The 20647-nt window shown below is 39.6% G+C and overlaps 1 protein-coding gene across 1 annotated transcript in view; it reads right to left on the minus strand.

Moving 5' to 3' along the window:
• The window catches only part of LOC116504181, a 52162-nt gene extending 37477 nt beyond the window's left edge, over window positions 1–14685 (minus strand). Inside the window, exons 1-4 of the mRNA XM_032211052.1 lie at window positions 14634–14685; window positions 13742–13797; window positions 10902–11008; window positions 8241–8439 (exon numbers count right to left, since the gene is read on the minus strand). Of these exons, the coding sequence (XP_032066943.1) occupies window positions 8241–8439; window positions 10902–11008; window positions 13742–13797; window positions 14634–14685 (414 nt within the window). The remainder of the gene's footprint in view (window positions 1–8240; window positions 8440–10901; window positions 11009–13741; window positions 13798–14633) is intronic.
• Window positions 14686–20647: the final 5962 nt, after the last annotated feature.

The following is a 20647-nucleotide window of genomic DNA, read 5'->3' on the forward strand; positions in this document are numbered from 1 at the left end:
CTTTTGTAAAAAAAAATAAAATAAAAAAACCAATACATCTTAGTTTCTCAAAATTCTATGATCTGTTCTCTGCACAAGATTTCTACATTGCCTCATGAGAAGAATTGTGAAATAGACAAAGTTTTGTGTTGTTCCTCTCAGTAAAGTAAGCCACAAAGCTTTCTCTTCTCTCTCCCCACTTTTTTGTGATCCTAGAATCCATCTCTATCAATTTTTGTGGGGAAAAAATGAAAGAAAATGTAAAACTTCCATCCTAAGAGGTTTTACTAGTACACAAAAAATAAAAGCAATCCCTGCTCTTCTTCTCCCCCACCCAAAACCCACATAGATATTCTTTACATAGATTCGTTATGGTAGAGGCGTTCTGCCCTCCCTATGAATGGCTTATGAAGGATGTGCTTTCATCTGGCAAATGCCAGTTCCATTTATCCTCATGCATCTAAACTTTATAGCTTTGGGGGAAGGAGTTGGATTGATTGATTGCAATCTTGAAGCTTTTTCTATCTTTCCTCTGCCTCCCCGACACTCATAACCACCTATTCCATTTCACAACTCAGGCAAGAGATTAGAACAGAGCTGGAAGGCAAGAGATACCTTGAGGGGACATTTGGGAAGTCCCTTCATCTCCATTTTATGTTTTGCAAATCTAGACCTTTCCTTAACCAGACATTAGGATGGGATGAAAACTGTTTGTTCCATTCCAGGTTAATAGTAAATTTCCTTCAGACTCCTGGGCAGTGGAGAAATGGGCATTCAGCCCATTTCTCATCCTTTCTTTCCAAGATGATCTAAAAAATGGACTTCACTTCTGAAGGACAGTAATGCTGAAGTCTGATGGTCCAGATGGTGAAGTATAATTCCCCCATATTTTCCAATGATTGGCCATACTAACTCAGAGTGGTGGGAACTATCAGCAGGTTGGGACATCAAGAGCCTCAGTGGCGCAGTGTTTAGAATGCAGTACTGCAGGCTATGTCTGCTGGCTGACTGCAATTTGGCAGTTCGAATCTCACCAGGCTCAAGGTTGACTCAGCCTTCCATCCTCCTGAGGTGGGTAAAATGAGGATCCATATTGTTGGGTGCAATATGCTGACTCTGTAAACCACTTAGAGAGAACTGTAAAGCACTGTAAAGTGGTATATAAATCTAAGTGCTATTGCTATTGTTCTCATGTTGTAGAGGACCATGAAGGTTTCAGATACACTTGCTTGTTGCATGTGTATCTATGCATGTGCATAGTTCTACAAGTATAAGGTATTAAAAAGAGGGTTGGGATATATTTAGCCTCACTATCCACATGGATCCTAATACTCCCGCCTCTCACCTCACAATATAAGCAAAATAACTCCTCCCACGTATCTCAAAATTGTGTCTCTAATCCAGCTGAAATTTCTTATTCACGGAAGATTTCATTCTGCTCTTTTCCTGTATTCTCTTACAGCAACTATAAATGTTCGTGGTATTCACTAGCAGATCATAGATAATTGCATTATGCATTAGACAGGGATTAAAATCCATACTGAAGTGCATTAAGCTGGATCGCAATAGTTATTTCTCTCCTTGTTAGCAGATATAACAATTGTGTGTTGGAAAAACAATAGTTCACTTCTTTTCCAACAAAATCATCCATTTTTTTTAAAAAAACCCTGTGATTTACTGGCTGCATTCAAGCAACATACTGGATCTTCACTTGTTTTAACTATGGTTTGTTAAGTAAGTTACCGCATGTGTTTGCACAGAACACTGAACCATGTATTATGGATTATAAACGTAGCAGCTAGATTCTTCTGTCCAGTCTGCAGAGGCAATGGCATTGAGCTAAAAACTAGTTTTTGAAGGCCAACCTTCAATTCCCAATTTGCTGGAAAGACACTTGTGACAGAAACAGATGAGCTTGTGGCTGACAGGTTAAATATATGCTTATCAAAACCCCAACTAAGCAGACACCACTATAGAAAACTCTAAACATCTGCCTGAAAAGGAAGGCAGCAATTGCTGAGGTAAACACTGCCGACAGAAAGATAGATGGGAAAGAGGACATGCAGCAGAGCTGAGCCAATGCAGATCTGGAGGAGGCGGCGAGAGGTGAATGGACAATATATTGTGCTTCAAAAAAGGGTAACATATGAGGTTACCCAGTGGGTCATGGTTTGACCTCTGGGAAATTAAAGATGTAAATCCTGCAAGATCTTTAATTCAATACAATCCACCCGCTGTTTACTAACCAGGTGCATGCTTTGCATAGTGATTAGCAAGGCTAAGACTTGTGAAGACTTGTCATTTTGCTCTCAGGTTGCAGGTGGCATGGCAAGCTTATACAACTTCTGATGCCTGAAGTGAAGAGCAGGTGAATTCAATCACAATCTTGTTGCGTAGCTCCCAGGTTTTTGCAATCCTAGGTGTCAGACTCCACAATGGGCTGCATTCAGTACAGTGAATCAAATGAAGTTCTGACTGGGGAATCAGAAAAGAGCCCATCGGTCTTCTGAAATACTGTTTATGATTCTGAACAGTTGTTTTTACAATATTCCTTGAGGGAGTAGGAAACCTTGAGAATAGGGTTAGCGCACAACACTACAATGCACATAAGGCTCAGTACAGTGGTGGGTTTCAAAAATTGTTGGAACCTACTCTGTGGGTGTGGCCTCCTTTGTGGGAGTGGCTTGCCACCCATGTGACCAGATGGGAGTGGCTTGCCACCCATGTGACCGGATATGAAATTATGAATTAGTACTTAGGTTGGTCCAAGTAGCTATTCAGAAACTCTGGCATTGAAGCATGCAAGTCTTAAAGCTGTCAAGTTACAAGATCCTTGCCCGTGGTGGGTTTCAAAATTTTTGGGAACCTCTTCTGTAGTGTGGCCTGCTTTCCGGATCCACTGGTGGAACCTCTTCTAACTGGTTCGGTAGATTTGAACCGGTTCTACCGAATAGGTGCGAACTGGTAGGAACCCACCTCTGGCTCAGTAGCTTAAACTATAGTAATTTGGCACTTATAGCCCAGAGATGCCAGTCCCGATCTGATGTTTAAAACAGGAATCTACTTGTAGTGCTTGTTTTAATTTTCACAAGCTTATTAAACAAATCATCAGAAGAGACTTGACCAACAAGCTGACTTTATGATGGGAGTATAATATGGAAGCAAGGCTTTTTGAGATCATATTTTACCTCACGGGTTTAAAACTTGCTGTGTCACATTGCCGTCATGTGACATTTCACAATGTTTTTCCCATTTGCAGAGCTGGGGTAGGCTTGGCCTACATGTGATGCAGCCTGGCCCACAGGCTGCCAGTTTGACACCCCTGTTTTACCAGTTGCATTTTATTACAGAAACCTGGAACAGCTGATAGAGATGCAATCCAGTCGTTTCCCCCCCTCCCCACACACACACTACTGCTATATCTTCCTTCTTTCCTCCTCTCTCGTAGGAATGCAAAAGCTGCGTTGGGATCTAATCCTTTCCAACTTTATTCCAAGTTGCAGATTCCTCTTTATTAGCCTTGATGAAGGAATCACTGCAGAATTCCAGTTTATGCAGAGGGAATTCTGGAAACAAAACTTTGCACTTGGGCCTGAAAAACCACCTTCCTGAAACTTATAGACTAAAAAGCCAAAATTGCGCATATCAGAAGGGTACCATATACCAGACCTGTTCTCAAAACTAAACCGTTATTTGTTAGCAACTCATTGGAAAAAAAAATCTAGGACAGAAAAACATGGATATCAGGAAAAGAAGCAAGTACAGCATAGCTAATAATTATTCACATTTCCATCTTGGCCCAACATGTGCTTCCTGAGATTATAAAGCCAATCATTCATTTAGGCTTCAGCTATAAAAGTAGAACTTTTTTCTTTCCCATTTGCTTCCATTAGTCTCTCTTTCTACAAAATACTAAATCAGGTTGGTGACAGTCTAGGCATGTGCTGAATATAGAAACCTGATCATTTCCATGGTGGGAGGCCATTTTGCCTGCGTGGCATCTAAGATTAATTATGGGGTAATGTCCACTCCGTGCGGATTACTGCATCATACGCAGCAGAAAGAACAGATTAATTTGCCATCTTTGTTTTCTGGCTTCCTCAATGGAGATAAGAACATTGCAAAATTGATAGTATGTTTTTAGCTATTTTCCTTACCACTTCTACACAAAGATGCAGGAACATGTATGTGAAACACAGCAGAAAAGGATGGGGAGAGGTAAAACCTTCCCCTATCCCACGGGTGTCAAACTCGCTGCGTCATGTGATGTTTTGCAATGTTTTTTTTCCCATTTGTGGAGCTCAACATGACCTGCGGCCGGCCCATGGGCTGCCAGTTTGACACCCCTGCCTTATCCTGTCCCTGGTAGCTTTGATTGGGAGAAAGAAAGAACTTCAAAGGTGCCTGGGGTTAATAGCCAAACTGGCTGCTCTTGGCATAATTGAAGTAGCCCTCCTCACCAAATAACATCTGTAAGTTCCATCAGGTAGATCTCACTTGGCCTCTGGTTGGGGGAGGTGGTTGCCAAGATTGTGGTTGTATGATTGAAGCCCTACCCTTTTTCACATGTGTCCTTTCATATTTTTTTAAAAAGTGAGGGAGAGTAAGGTCTTGATCTCATGGCTATGGCCAGCCACTTGATGATTTGATCTCCACCACAGGGCATCCTGGCCACTATTCCTTAGTGATGCAAACTACCATAGGTGGAGGTGAATGGAGCCCCAAGATTACTAGTGCCCCATGCGCCTGCCATCGACTTCTCTCCAGCTCTCTCTGTAACTTTCTTCTGCTTTATCCCAAGGGTCCTTTTTCAAAGGGCAACTGGACTTTGCTTTTCCTTGAAGATGTTTTGCTTCTCATCCAAGAAGCTCATTCAGAAGAAGCTTCTTGGAGAGAAGTGAAACATTTTCAAGGGAAAACAAAATCCAGTTGCCTTTTGAAAAAGCAACTTTGGGACAACCACGACTGAGAATCTTCATAGACATTTTTTTTCTTTGCTTTTTCTGTCATTCTATTTTCTTAGTGCCTGTCATCTCGCTACCTTGCTGACACTATATCTCCTGTCTTTTTCTACCACAATCTTTCCCTCCCTTTCTCCCCCCTCTCTCATTATTTTCCCTCTGTTGCTTCCAAGAAGGAAGTTAGAAGTCTAAGCTGATCCCTTACAGTCAGGATGAGAGTGGGAGGCAGTCACATCATGGCCATACATGTCCACCCTTGCTTCAAAGAGAAATTAAGAGGAAAAGAGAAAGATTTATGAGAGCCAACAATTGGGTTATGGCATGACTCTTTAAGGAAGAAAGCATTCCTATCAACCTCAGCAGAAATTTTTATTTATGGAATGTGAGAAGGAGCCAAGTATCAAAGGGCATGTTTTGATATAGGACAATGAGTGGAAATTGGGAGTTATATTAATAGAAAAAAATCTGTTTTCTCAAGTCTCTCGAGAGCCCTAATTTCCCAGAATCTGATTCAGTGCTAATGCAATACCTCTCCAAACCACCCATATGTTACAGTTGCAAAATATAGTGATCTAATTAGACCAGCCCATTAAAAGAGGAAGATATTGACTGATGTCACAGAAGCCACTTGAATTTTCCCTCAACCCCATAGGCACATCAACAGCAAATGCACCAAGGGGAAGGCATTTTAGGGTTGTTTTGTTTTTAAATTACTCTATCTGATAGGCCACTGTTTCTATTGCTGGTAAGCTGCTTTGAAAGGATTGTTGGCCTAAAAAGCTGCATATAAATGATTGTATAATGATTTCATAATATGGAGCAGGAATATGATAGGTTAAAAAAAAAGATGCTCTGGCTGACCATGCAGCAACAGATTTTATTCAGACACATAATGTTTGTGTTGTTTTCCTAAAAAATATATATATGAATTTTTGAGGTGACTGATATGTTTGAAAAAGCAATAGTTCTGTCCCCTGAGGGGGAAAACTGACCTGTTTCATTCCCTTTTCAGTTCAAAACATGAAACAAAGTACACCTCCCCCTTTCAGATGTGTGTGTGTGTGTTAAAATGTCCTTAATATTTAATCAACCAAATCCAGTTAGATTTATTTAATTGGGTGACAGCTTTCCAGCCAACAACCCAAAGGGGTAATTAGAACTAAAAACCTATTATAAAGTAACCTAAAGGAAGAGCTTGCATTCTGTCAGAGTACAAAACCATTTTAAGTTGGGAATTTTAACAACGTATATATTTCAAGAATGAAGCTATGAGATATTGCTTGCATGTTGTAGCTTTAAGCCAAAAGAAGCTGCAACACACATAATATTTAAAACTGCCCATGTGTTAAAAATTAGGACAGGAATGGCTGAAAGTCTTCAGTATGGCACCCAATCAAGTCATGTTTACCTGTGTTCTCACAATTGTTTACCACTTGGTTAACTGAAGAGTCAGGGATTTGGTTACATATCATATTTAGATGATGATGATAGATGATAGATAGATAGATAGATAGATAGATAGATAGATAGATAGATAGATAGATAGATAGATAGATAGATAAAGAGAAATGAACGGAGAGATGATAGATAGATAGATAGATAGATAGATAGATAGATAGATAGATAGGTAGATAGGTAGATAGGGAGGGAGGGAGGGAGGGAGGTTAGATAGATAAAAAAGATCTATCAGGATCAATACATTGAGCAAACCCTGCTGTTGGAATTGGATATCTAAACAAATCTAAAAACAAACAAACCGTGCATAAACCAGTTATGGTTTAGTAAACTAAGGTAATTATGCAGTAGTTTCTCAATAAATCTTGCTTAAACCAATCAAAGCTTCACACAATATGTGGATCCAGTGTATACCTCCTACTGTTCAGGCCAGTTTGTTGGAGCAAAGTCTTCAGTCATAGCCTAGGTCTGTGATGGTGAATCTATGGTACACATGCCATAGATGGCATGCAGAGCCCTCTCTGTGGACATGTGTGGAATCATCAACTGCTCTTCCAGGTTCCATCACGTGGATGTGCACCAGCCAGCTGTTCTGTTCCAGGTTCCGGTGCTCCGGCGCATGTACACGAATGCTACAGTTTCAGTACTTGGTGCCAAAAAGGTTAACCATCACTGGCCTAAGTACTACTTTGTACATATTATCTCATCATTGATTTCTGAGATCCTCCAAAATGCCAAATTCTTGACATGCTTCCTTCTTGACCGCTGATCCCTAAGTCTGTTCAATATATTCAACTTTTTAATTCTAGCTTCTCTACCTAAGAAGATACTCATGGACCCAAAAGGATAACCATCTCAGATCCTGAATTGTTCAGAGGACTAAATGATAATCATCTCCCATGTCTCATGTTTTTTGTCTTGATGAAGGACAAGACACTAAGGCCAAACCCCTTTTTTATTGTTATGAGGACACACCAAAGAGGGATTACTTTATTAATCCACTGGACCTTCATTTCCCACTGTATCATGTTATCAGATGTGCTAGGACTATAGCAGACCATCTCCAGCCAAAAAGGCCAGTCATGCTGGCTGAGAATAAATAGAACTTATTCTCAGTACCTTATGCAGCCCATCTAGAAGCCAGCAGATTGGGAAAAAGCCTATAGTACAAATCCTACAAAGGCTTCAAAGGGTCTTTGAAAAGAAGTCCAAAATCAAACATCCCTCGGCCCCTCTTTTGAAAAGGCAACCGAATGATTATAAAAGGTACTGAGTCATTCATTTAATCTTCTTAGCAGTAGAAAAAGAAACACAGCCCTTCAGATATGGAATGACACTTATTTATTTCTTCATTGTAATCTTAAGGGAAAAGGGGTAATGAGAGGGAGGGATGCAGTAACCAATGACTGTGAAGTTAAAATGTCCACAAGTGGAATTCTCCAGATCCTCCTCCTTAGGTCAATCAGCTTTTTCCCCTAATTAAAAGACTCCACTCTCAAGTGCGCGCAACGGGAAGTGAAATTCATTTTGTGAAGAAAATAAATAAATAAATATTAAATAAATAAAAGAGTAGGACTAATTAAAATGAATAAACTGGCAGTGGATTAAACTAACAACCCGCAGAGTTAGTGAGACCTTCAAAGCCCCATGTGATGTCCTCCCAAAATTCCATTCAGGCAGAGCCAGAAGTGAAGCAGTGAAGTAGTAGCATCAAGGACCAAAGTCATAAGAGAAAATCCTGTGGCTGGCTGCGAAGACCCTCCCATGCCATTCTTGTGCGAAAGTGGTCTTTAAAATATTTTTACCCCCACTGATTTTTGGTTCTCAGGGAGGCGTGGATCCCACCCCTTTGAGATGGTTCCACTGGTGTTCCAAAGAGGCTCCTCCACCAAACATCTCTTGAGAAGCATAGGTCATGTAGAGGAAGCCATCTTCATCCTTGTTGTCATTGTAGACCTCTAAAAGAGTCAGACTTGGACAAGGTAAGGTTTGATTGTTCACGAGTAAGTAGAAGGCTTGTGTAGCTGTGAGGGACAGCCGGGTTCTGGAGAAGGAAAAAAAGGAAGAGATGTTAAGGCAAGATCAGAAGAATATGTATTTCTTGCACAGTTCCCTGATACACAAATCAATAAAAATCACGGTATGAGAAAGACAACCTCAAACCAACATAGCAAAAACACAGTAAGGGAAAAAGCAATAACAGCAATTAATGTAATTTAAGAACCCCAATCATCAGTAACAGTTAAGCCAGAGGTGTCCAAACTTGGGAACTTTTAAGACTTGTGGACTTCGATTCCCAGAATTCCCCAGCCAATTCTAGGAGTTGAAGTCCACAAGTCTTAAAAGTTCCCAAGTTTGGACACCTCTGAGATAAGCGGTCTACAAACACTGAGGTGTTTAAAAAACATCTGTCAAAATAAAGAGGCTTTCACCTGCCTCTGAAAGGGCTGGAGCGTGTAAAGGCTTCTGCACACATTTCAAAACTGATTCAGAAGAAAGCCTTTTGGAGCTTGTGTGGAGGCCGCACCTCTATTATTCATGAAAACCCACTTGCTTTTTTTCCCCATGCACAAGCCTAAAAACAACAACAATGCAGCTGCTTTTATGAGTTTCATAATTATTTGCTCCATTAAGCAGCAGCAGCTTTTCGGTCCTCTTGCACGCAAGCTTGAAAAAGGACATGGATGACTAAACGAAGAGGCTAAATGAGTAAAAGAGGTGCTTTGCTCACATGAGGCCCGAAGCACACATTCTAAACCCTTTTGGAAGTGTGGCTATCCCATTACCATATGTCCCGGACAGTGGTGGGTTTCAAAAATTGTTCAAACCTAGTCTGTGGGTGTGGCCTCCTTTGTGGGAGTGGCTTGCCACCCATGTGACTGGATATGAAGATGCCGACGACACTTGCCAGAACCACCTTAAATTACCTCACACACAGCACTGGCATGCAGAAGAATATGATGTAAACTTGATTTTTAAAAGGCATCTTTGGTTTGCATTAAAACAACTTCAACACATGCAATGTTCTGATTGCACCACAAACGCAGTAGTCATCCTTACCTTTCACAGAGGCACTGAGTTTTATAAATATGAGCATGATAGTGTAGAATAATCATATCCAAGGACCAGTGGTGGGTTTCAAAAAATTTTGGAACCTCTTCTGTAGGTGTAGCCTGCTTTCCGGGTCCACTGGTAGAACCTCTTCTAACCGGTTCGGTAGATTTGACGAACCGGTTCTACTGAATAGGTGTGAACTGGTAGGAACCCACCTCTGGTCCCAGATGAGGGAAGGCAGCACCCCACTAATCAGTTTGGGGTTGCATACATTCCCACTCCCAATAATTTTACCTCATCATTGCCAAGATTGAACACTGCAGTGCTATCACTCCTGGAGAACAAGCTTTTAGTATCAAGAAAAGGGGTTTTCTAGAACATTAAGATGACCTCATCCTTGCCATGTTAAGTCCCTTCAAATCTGTAGGAAAGTACGCTGAACCTGGATGAGTCAATTACTAGGTCATCTTGGCCACTAGTATTTTTGCAAGAATATGGGTCCTGGCTGACTTCTCCTCTGATGAACTGCTCCTCCATAGAGATGCTTCCCATATTCAGTTGAGTTGAATAATTAGCAGTCATGCAAAGCCACATTCAGGTTCTTGCCCTATATCAGCAAATGGCTCTTATTTGGTAATTGGGAACAGCATAAGGAAGCAGAGAAAAGTTTTGAGATACATTTTTTTACTTAAGACATCTTGCTTCTAGAATTACACACTCTTGTTTCCATGGGGCTTTTTGTCAGATGGAAAACATTGGATCTTCTTTTAGAAAGGGTGTAAGTTTGAAGAATGTCTATGGCAGGGGTGTCAAACTTGTGACCTGTGGGCTGGATACATCATGTGCTGACCTCACCCCCATCTGGTTTAGCGAAGGGGAAAAACTCCCGATATGTCACATGACACCACCATGATGATGCGAGTTTGACCCCAGTGGTCTATGGAGATTCTTTAGTCATCCATGTCATGGTTTTCAACCAAAGGTGTTTTTTCAAAAGGCAATTGGACTTTTTCTTGAAGGTGTTTTGCTTCTCATCCAGGAAGCTTCTTCTGAAGAACTGAAGAAGCTTCTTGGATGAGAAGCAAAACATCTGCAAGGAAAAACAAATCCAGTTGCCCTTTGGAAAAGGACTTTGGGACAAAGAACTCACCACAAAGCCCATAGACAGTTTCTGCTAATGTTAATGATCTATTCTGGAGTAAGTATTATACAGGAGAATGTTTAAGGTTTAAGGTTTATTAAAATTTATATGCCGCCCACTCCCATCGGGACTCTGGGCGGCTGTTCAAATTGAGGGTAATGTGGCTGTAATGTGAATAAGTAAAGCCAACTCCCTTTCCTTAGAAACATAAAGGATATAAACAGGATAGCTTATATATAATGTTGTTTGCTTGAGAACTTCAGAATGAAAGGCAATATTCTTCCCATGGCCCAATTCCAGTCCCTATCTACCTCAGAGTGAAAAGAAACTGAGACATGGATATATCTGGAGAAACCAAAAACTTGATCCGATCCAACTGGGGGAGAGTCTTCTCCTTCCTGTAACGTTCCACTACCACCTGTGGACAGAAGAATTTATTTAATTACCAAGGTGCTATAATTCACCTCCAATTATAAGCTTTTGATTTTTGAAGGGGGAGGTTGGAAGTCATATTACTGGATAAGCTGACAGGTCTGTGCAAGCCACTAAAAAAAAGATGGACATCTGGAGCTATGCAGAAATTACTCCAAAATTCAGCAGAGAAATGAGTGGGACAAAGTTCAGTAGAAAGATAAATGTAAGTGCAATCCAGGATGAAGGCCTATTGCTCCTAGAATGGCTTTATAGAGGAGATCTTTTATTTTCAACAGCTTTCAGAAGCTCATTTTGAGCAATAGACCTTAAGTTCTGTTTATAACTATACTTGAGGGTAGAGCTTTCTGGTATGTCAGCAGAGCTGCGGAGGGACAATTCTCTGCCTTGGACTTGGAAACCTAAAATTGTTTTCCATTGATCCACCAACCAGCAGAGTGCTGAAGTGATATCTATATACCTTTGAAATATAGAAAATCTTAAATCAAATCTGCCTCACATGTGACACCAAGCTATAATGGTTTCTTCAGCTTGGCATGTCATGTAAACCTTGCCACGAAATCATAGGTTAGCACAATATGCAAATGTCATGACAGCTGATGCTTATAACAATCCTATGAAATAGATTTGGGACATTTTTAATCGTCACCCTAGGAGTAATGATTGGAAATTTGATGGCTTGGTAGGTTATTAGATAGCAAGGTCACCATTAGGACAAGACCTTGCACTTGATGAGGTATACCAAAAAAACAGCTTTCAGCAGGTGTGGCTTATACAACATGTAACATTTGCTGACAGTACCTTCTCTATACATTTTAAAGAAGTAAAAGCTCTTTCCTTCCTTCAGTGGTGGACTGGGTCTGTTGAGCAGTTGGCCCTGCCTACCTGCCCTATACTATTCTATATTTCCGTGTTTTTCAGCTCAGCTGATTTTCAGCACAGTGGATTGCTGCGCTTCAGCTGTTTTACTCACCGGCGCTGCAGTAGAAGGTAAACTTTAGAGCTTAAAATGGGTGTTTTAATGCTGCAGGTGCAAAGCATGCACTCACCGAACCAGTTGTTAAACCAATTGCAGCCCACCATTGTACCCAACCATCCAATATTCCAGGTGTGACTCATAAGTTCCCATAGGACTGAAGCTTTGACAGCTTATTTCATACACTGCATGAAATCATGCTAGATTGGTTTTAGCTTATAAATTGTTATCTTAGTATAATGCATGAATTTAAATCATCTCTAATTTATGCAATAAACTATAATTAAAGACTTAATGTCTTAACATAGAGACCAAATCAGAACCGGAACTTCTTGATCCCAACTAAGCCCTTGATCACATAGGAGAAACCCTATGTTTACTTGAAGACTCTTTGCAATGCAGAAAGGCAACTAATGCAGATTCTAGCAATTTAGGTTAAGATCCATGGATTAGGGTAGACAGATTCAAATCCAGGATTAGTTGATTTGATTATAGAATATCATCTAATCCCCCAACATAGGAACAAAAATGTGTGAACCTTTTCCCCTCTTTCATTATTTTCATTATGTCGCATTTCCAGAAGTTGAAATGGACATTAAAACTGAATCATGTAACAATCATTGTATCATAGTGCTGGCATCATAGGAGGAAAGCTGTGCTTACTCCATGATAGCAAAAATTAGGTAGCTTCTGATAGCGTTTACCAAATGTTTTTAAAAGGCATAAGCTTTCACTAGTTGCAACTCACCATCAGCTGCAAAGAATGTCTCAACTAATGTAGGATTCTTATTGTGGTTTATTTGATAAAGTTATCAAAGTAACAAAATTAAACTATGATGTGGCCTATTATGTGAGCACAACGTGTCTTTAAATTTCATTCCAAGTTATTCCATCCACCAGCATAATTCCATTTAAATGCCTCAAAGGTCATTGTGGAAAGCTGGTCAAAGATATAACCAAAGAGTAGTGTGTGGAAATTATTGGAGAAAAATCCCTATGCTTGGGACTCCTGGTTTATAATTTTTCTTTAAAAAATATTTGGGTTTTGTTTGCAATGCACTAGCAATATTAGGGTGACTTGATGCTAAGTTTCAAATACATCAAGAAACCTCAGGTTATTTTTCAATGTCTTTCTTTTCTTTTGATGACTAATCTTGTGGCATTTGAAACAGTGAGAGTAAGAAGCAGAAGGCAGGTCTCCTGTTTCTCATGTTAAGATAAGACTGCCAAAATCAGGGTTTTTCCTTTCATTACGCTTGCATTTTATTAATCATCTAGAAGGCATGTTTTAGGAAGTTTGTTATAGACAAGGCAGGAAGTTCCCAACATTGACCAAACCAAGTCAAGTCTATTCTGCAGTTTCCAAGCAAAATGTTGGGAGCATAGGAGCAAATTCTGGGCCTCCCACTTCCCCAAGCCACACTAATCTAGCTAGTTTGTGGTTTACCATGGTAGGTGAATGTTAAGCTGATGTGACCTGAAAGGTAAAATACCAAACAGACAAAAAACCCAAGATTTAAGCTGTTGGGCCTCATTATTATTGTTGAATATGTCACAGGACAATTTGATAAATAGGAAAAGTTCTTGTATAACACTGGAGCTTATCCACAAAATAGAAGTTCATTCTACAATTACTTATATCTTTAGTTACAGTAGTTGCATTGTTTCACTTGCTGAGCTCTTGGAAGTTACAGCGAAAGCTGAATCATTCTATCAAAAGGAGGAAGAGGGAATTTTGCTTACCGGAATTTTGTTGGGATACTTCCCCCGAATTTCTGTTGTCTCATTTTTCCGAGTTGCTAAAAAAAATCCCAAAATCCAGACATATTCACACAGTAGCTATAAGAATTTAGGAAAATGCAGCCCATAATATTTATTTATTTTGTCCAATTTACTTCAGAAGTTATCAGAATGCTTATCTGCATAAACCAAGTTGCTCTACCCAAATAGAGATGTTGAAATCACTAACTTTTACCATGTTTTAGCTTAAGAAACAAGTTTTTTTAAAGTGTAGAGTGGTAGAACTGGAAGAAAAATCACATAAAAATATGCAACTGTGGCCCTGTGGATGCTACAAGTCCCACCGGCTCATTACGTTAAGAAATTATTTCATATACTAGTTGGCATTGTTCTGCACCTCTCTCTAATGAGTCAGGTGGAATCAGGATTTCCCCATTCTCTTTTAACAAGATTCTTATTCTTTAACAAAATTCTTGTATTCTATTTCTAACAGCTTCCTTAAAGGCAGTTGGAATGCCAACTGTCAGGAAATGTTTCCCTTGGTTAATTCTTGCATACTATACAGCTCCTATGATTTAGCAGGTAGAACAAAGAGGTTCAAATGTTTTACACCTCATAAAGCTTTCTGGATCAATCCCCATGTTGCAACCTTGTCTAACTTGCAAGGTTCAGGTAAAGAAAATAAATAGAAGAACAGTGAGCATTTCTGTGAAGGAAAAGCAGAACTGAAATGTTAAACAGATCTAACAGCCGCATTTAGGAAAGAGAATCCAAAAATACAATGTTAGATGGATGAGTAGATTAGAAGCAAGGAGGAAAATGAAAGAAAATTAGGAGTTTTCATGATAGTCTGTTATATAATCCTAGTCTCCCTTTGAAGCAACAGTCCTTTTACCAAAACTTTTCCTCTCCTTGAAGGGACGGTTTTCACGCTGGTATCTTTGCATCTTCAGCATGTTGTAAAAGGTATTTCTCCTGCCAGATAACGTAATTCCTGCTTCCCTAAACTCCTTCCTTTCCTACCTCTGTTATTTCCAATTAATATAAGTCTAAGCAGCTCATTTATTAAGGCAAAGTTGGGGGTGGAGTTTTTTTGAGGAAGTGACAGCTGTTTGTGGGGTGGAGGAGAAATCAAACTGCAATAAAGCAACTTGGCTACAGGTGAGCTTCCAAGAACCTTACCTCATCTAGACCAGCTGAAAAATAAGCTCTTAAAGTGGTATGTAGGAGGAGCAAAGGTCCATTTTGCCCCTTAAATCTACTGCCTATGCACATTCCAATACATATATGAACTATGCTTTCACTGCTTCCCATATTTCTCTCTACACAGAAACATGTGCATAAAGGTGGGGAAAGTGTGGTTCTCCACCAGTGGCTGATTTCCAACTTTTAGTAGTCTCAACCATCTTGGCTGATGTTGGTTGATGTGGGGAACAGCCTCTTTAACAACCTGTATTTAGTGCTTTGGTCCTATTCTGACAAGAAAATTGGGAATTGTAAGTATGTGTAAGACTGGGTGCTAGGTTTCTGCATAGTTATGCAAGAATAAACTTCCAGTGAACTCAGCAAAGATTAGGACTTTGCAGATGTGTTTGGTTTCCATGCAGCTAAATGTGATGTGTGCATAATCAGAAACAAATAGAACTAAATTCAATAGAGCTTACTCCTTTATGAATCTGTTAAATCCTACAGCCTTATTCGGATTGATAAAAGCATGGTTGCAGTTTTAGGAACCATTCCTGGAAAAGTATGCAGAGCACAAGGCCAACAGAGGAAGAAGTGAGACCATTTGCATTTAAGGACATCTCTAGAACAAAGGGCCTCCTGGAACAGTTTTTTATCATTTAAAAATATTTAAAAGATAAATAAACTCATACACTTGATGTTCCTTCCGATTCTCCCTAGCTAAATGCACTACAGCTTCCAATTTTGTTGGCATTTGTTGAGATTTTCCAGGAGCGAATCTCCCAATTAGACTTGACTTGATTCAGATAATTAAAATACATGGATGAAAAGTATCTGAACTGGTCATGGATTTGAATGTATTCAGTTTGTAAAACCAATGCATACATTTCTTGAATTAGTTTGATAGTCTAAATTTATAAACAGGTGAATATTCACACAAACCTATTTGTCTCCCAGACCATAACTTTCCACACCAATGATACGATCAAGTCCTGATGCATATTAGGCTATTATACTGATTTGAAATTAATGGATCTATCAATTTATCAAATATTAGCATTCAAAGGAGTCAAAGAAAGTGGTCACATGAAGTCAAGATCTCTTCTATGACACTTGATATTTTGTCTAATCATGCTGCCCAGCTCCCAGTCCTCTAAAAATCTATAAGCATCTATGTCTAAATTTCCAGGATTCCAAAATGTTATAAGAATCCTGTAACATTGATTGCCATGCTCATACTATGGATTTCATGATTTGGGGAGGATTTAAACTCTGATCCCACAGATTACTGCCCAACATTCTTACTAGATGGAATTTTTCTTTACTTGTTGATTAAAACCATGCTCCCAACAATCTTGTGAAGTCAGTTAGCTGGAAGCATATTAACTTAAAAGCACAAAGGCACTTCTTTGTGTAGTAGGAATTTGAAACTCATTCTCCTTGGGTACAGCTGTAAATCCAAAATCTAACTCATGGTACCCAATAAAAGACTATTTCTTAATTAAACAATTACCCATATACTAGAAGTAACAGGTATGTTACTCCCTGTTAATGAGAATAGCTTGGACACCTGTGGGAACAAGGAGTAGGAATGTCAGGTAAGCAAGTATATCAGGCATTTAAAATTATATTCAAGGGAGTCTTCATGAAAATTGTATTGCATAGAATTCAAATGTTGCATTAAAACCTATGTTGGGGAATTGGTGGTATTCCAGGTGTTCTTGAACTACAATTTTGAGTATTCCTTGCAATTGATTCTGCTGGATGAGACTGCAGAGAGTCATATGCTAAAGTGAAAATGTACATCTAGGTACCTTACAGCACTTTCTACTTCACACTGTTTTCACTCAGGCCTCTAGTGGGTGATTGAAGTCCCCCTTTCTTCTTTTTCTTCATTCCCACCTGGGTTTGTTATCTCTGACACTTTTATTCCCCCCCACCCATTTTTTGGTTTAAAGTGTTGTTAACAATTTGCAAACTGCCAAGGGTTGCTGGGAGACAGGTGGCATATAAATTTGATACATTATTATTAGGGGGTCACATAATCAGTGAGATGTTTAGACTTGATGGGCAATTTTACCCATCTTAGCCATTGAGCGGTGACTCAGTGGCTAAGACACTGAGCTTGTTGATCAGAAAGGTTGGCAGTTCGGCAGTTCGAATCCCTAGCACGCCTCATAAGTACATACATAAGCATGTAAAAAATGCAAGTAGAAAAATAGGGACCACCTTTGGTGGGAAGGTAACAGCATTCCATGCATCTTTGGCTTTTAGTCATGCCAGCCACATGACCACGGAGACGTCTTCAGACAGCACTGGTTCTGAAACGGACATGAGCATTGCCCCCTAGAGTCGCAAACAACTAGCACATATGTACAAGGGGAACCTTTACCTTACCCACCTATTGAGTCTTTCCCAAGATCCTGGGATAGGCATATGTTGTTCTTTAATAATATTAAAGGTATAATTTGCAGGATGTAAGCTGTTCCAAATAAAGCTGCCTTTTGCAGTTGATGATGATTTTTTCAATGTTGGTGGTATTCAATTAGTGTTCCAAATATTTTGGAATTCCACCCAAGATGCTTATTAGTACTGGTATTTATCGTTGTTTTCATTTGCAGATGTTTGTATTTTATGATTTTCCCCAGTTTTTTTTCTCTTCTACTCTGCTTTCTTAATAATCCAGGCATTTTAAAAATCTTTCTTATCAATAATAAAGATTATTGATAAGAAAGGGATATTACGTGGCAGATGCTTGTCAGAGCACTTTAGCTTCTTCATTTGCTATTACTTTGTTTTATGGCCCTTCAAGTTCTTGCTTACAAGCAAAATCTTGCAATGTCTTCCAATGGACTATACTACTCTGTCATGTCATTCTTTATTCTCAGTCCATGGGATTTTCTTCCAGCAGCTAACTAGGCGGTGCACTGATGATGTTACCCAGGGGTAGGTTGCTCCTGGCATTACTGCCGGTTCGCAACCTGCACACAACATGTGTATACACGCTTTATTCAATGTAAATTTACAGTGAACTGCGCATGTGCAGTCACTAAAATCCAAAATGGCGGCAGCCAAGCAGCAGCAAGGGAACCAGTTCGGGGGCGTGGCAGGCTTGGGTCGCTGCCAGTTCTGCAACCCAGGCTTGAATTCCACTACAGTCCGGCCAAACCAGGCCGAACTGGCAGCAACCCACCTCTGATGTTATCTAGTTTGTAATGACACATCTGCAAGAAAACCACCAAATTCAGAGAGCACTAAGTTGAACTCTGAGCTACAAATATTCTCTTCTGTAGTGGTCCTCTGTTTCTTCAACTTCTTGGCAGAGGTGGCACTTGATGTTTGTTGCTGTCTTCTCAATTCTGGCTTTGTATGTATTTGTTCTTAAAGCTTGGTGTGATGCAGTCAGAATTAGCCACTGTGTCACTTTCTTCACCTTTCTTGCTGTTAGCATTGCCAGGTCATGTTATTATTTCCTTTGCCTGCTATGTTTTAATATATCGGCCATGTAATACTTTGCCTTCCCATGTCTCTGCTTTTCATTTGATCTTCCTTATAACCCAGTTTGATTTCTCCAGTACTCAGGAAGCCTTCATGGTATACTAGCTTTAGTGCATCTTCTTCACTGTCTTTCAGATATTCTTCTAATGCCCTTTTTAATTCTTCAGCTTTTTGTGTACTTGCAACATTCCATGCCCACCTATTTTCCTTGGTAGAATCTATCAACATCACTGCATGGATGAAATGGATCATTATTCCTATTTCTAAATGGTTGCTCAGCAGGAATGTGCTTCCTAATATTCAGACCTATGATCAAAGACCAAGAATGGAATACAATTGTGAGAATAATCTGAATAGATTGCACTACTTTTGAAGGCAGATGTAAAAGAATCACATGGGTGTATATTCACTGACCAAAAATTTCAAAGGGATAGCTATGTTTGATTATTATTGCAAAACCAACACTGTTTTGGTACAATAAAACCTTAGCAATTATTATAGCAAACACTTTTAGGGACTGTAGCCCACTTCATTAGGTGTTGTAGTTCATGAGAGTTTATTTCAAACTAGCATTAAGTTACTGTTAGAGACCCTTTGTTTTAATCCAAGAGAAAAGGTCCCTGCATTATCTACAGTAATCCACAAGTTTTAGAATAATATTTTCAGTGGTGGGCTAGGTTTGGAGAATATTTAGTGAGTGTTCAGAAACTTTCTCCTTTCTGAAATCTAAAGTCAATAGCACATTTCAGAATTCTAACACATGTATTCAAATGCGCCTTTATATGCAGTACTGCACTTTTATTTGGCAATAAAGGATCCTGAAAATGGCAACATTCATCTCTACATAGACTTCATTTCAAATTTACTAGTTTTTCCTTGTCCAGATTCCCTACTGAAACACACATCCAAGCCATTTGCCTTCTGATTTACGATCCACTTGGAAGTACACAGAGATGGCTGAGGCTTAATAGCAAGTAGGGGCACAATTTGTTAGTAGGTACGCTCCCAGACTTACAACAGAGATACGGGAATTTAGGATTATATGCAGTAACATACAGCACATACTCTGTTAAACCTTTTCCTCTTTTTTTTTTTGGTGGCTTCAAGTCAAGTGTTGACTTCTGGTGACTGCCTGGACATTGCAGTTTTCTTGACAAGATTTCAGAAGTGGTTTACCCTTGCCTCCTTCCTAAGATTGACAGGGATTGGCCCAAGGTTGTCCAGCTGGTTTGTGCCTAGGATGGGACTAGAACTCACAGCTCCTGATTTCTACCCTGGTGCCTTAACCACTACCTTGGCTCTTTCTTTTAACCTAGAAAAGCTTTATTATTTATGATTCAGGCATCACATGCACTCAGGTCTGTGTTCTCATATGTATAACTTTCCCTATACGAATCGGATAAGCTTATATGGGGTACTAGAGGAGACAGGGATGCCAAAAACTAGTGTAATGTACATAGACGATGAAGTTCCTTAGAATGGGATCCCTTATCTCTTCCTTTTAATTTGTAGCCAGCATCATCTGCCAAATATTCCTTTCCATGTCACCCCCCAACCTTGTGTTGACTTGTTAGGTTGTTGGATCAAACATAACTTGGTCCATGGCAACAACTTCTGATCTTGAAGGATTGTTTCCATATCATCACTTTTTGCTTGCTAGCTGATGTCCTGATCTAGTGGCTTCCTTTCCTTTCCCCTCCTTCCTCTGAATGCTCATATTTATCTTTAAATTCTATTTCTCTGTTTATCCCCATATTATATTTCTTCAAACAAAATGTACAGGGTCAGGAAGTGCTTTCTGGAACTATATCTTTCTAGCATTAAAGTTTCCAAATTACTGCCTCTTTGTGAATTTTCAGTTTTTGTTCCATTTTTTTTTTGTAAGAGAGAAAAAAATCCCAGTAGGTAGCATGTAAATGCCATGTGAATTATGAATTACTGATTATATATCCACTATTGTGACAAATTGAATTAACTGAGATGACTTCAGTGGATATGCTTTGTCATTGTGATGGAGGCAGGAGGATTTCCCATAGCAAATTCAATAAGCAAGTTATAGGTTTGAAGAAGTCCCCACCAAAATGGTTGGGAAAATTTACATCCAGCCTTTCCATGGCATCCATCCACCACCACCACAATCCTAAATATAGTAGGGAGGCCCTTTAACTTTGCTTCCCCCGCCCTGACAAGATGCTTTGTTAAATTCTCCCCATCCTACAAATGAAC

Source organism: Thamnophis elegans, chromosome 2 (genome assembly GCF_009769535.1).
Source record: "Thamnophis elegans isolate rThaEle1 chromosome 2, rThaEle1.pri, whole genome shotgun sequence".
Lineage (NCBI taxonomy): Eukaryota > Metazoa > Chordata > Lepidosauria > Squamata > Colubridae > Thamnophis > Thamnophis elegans.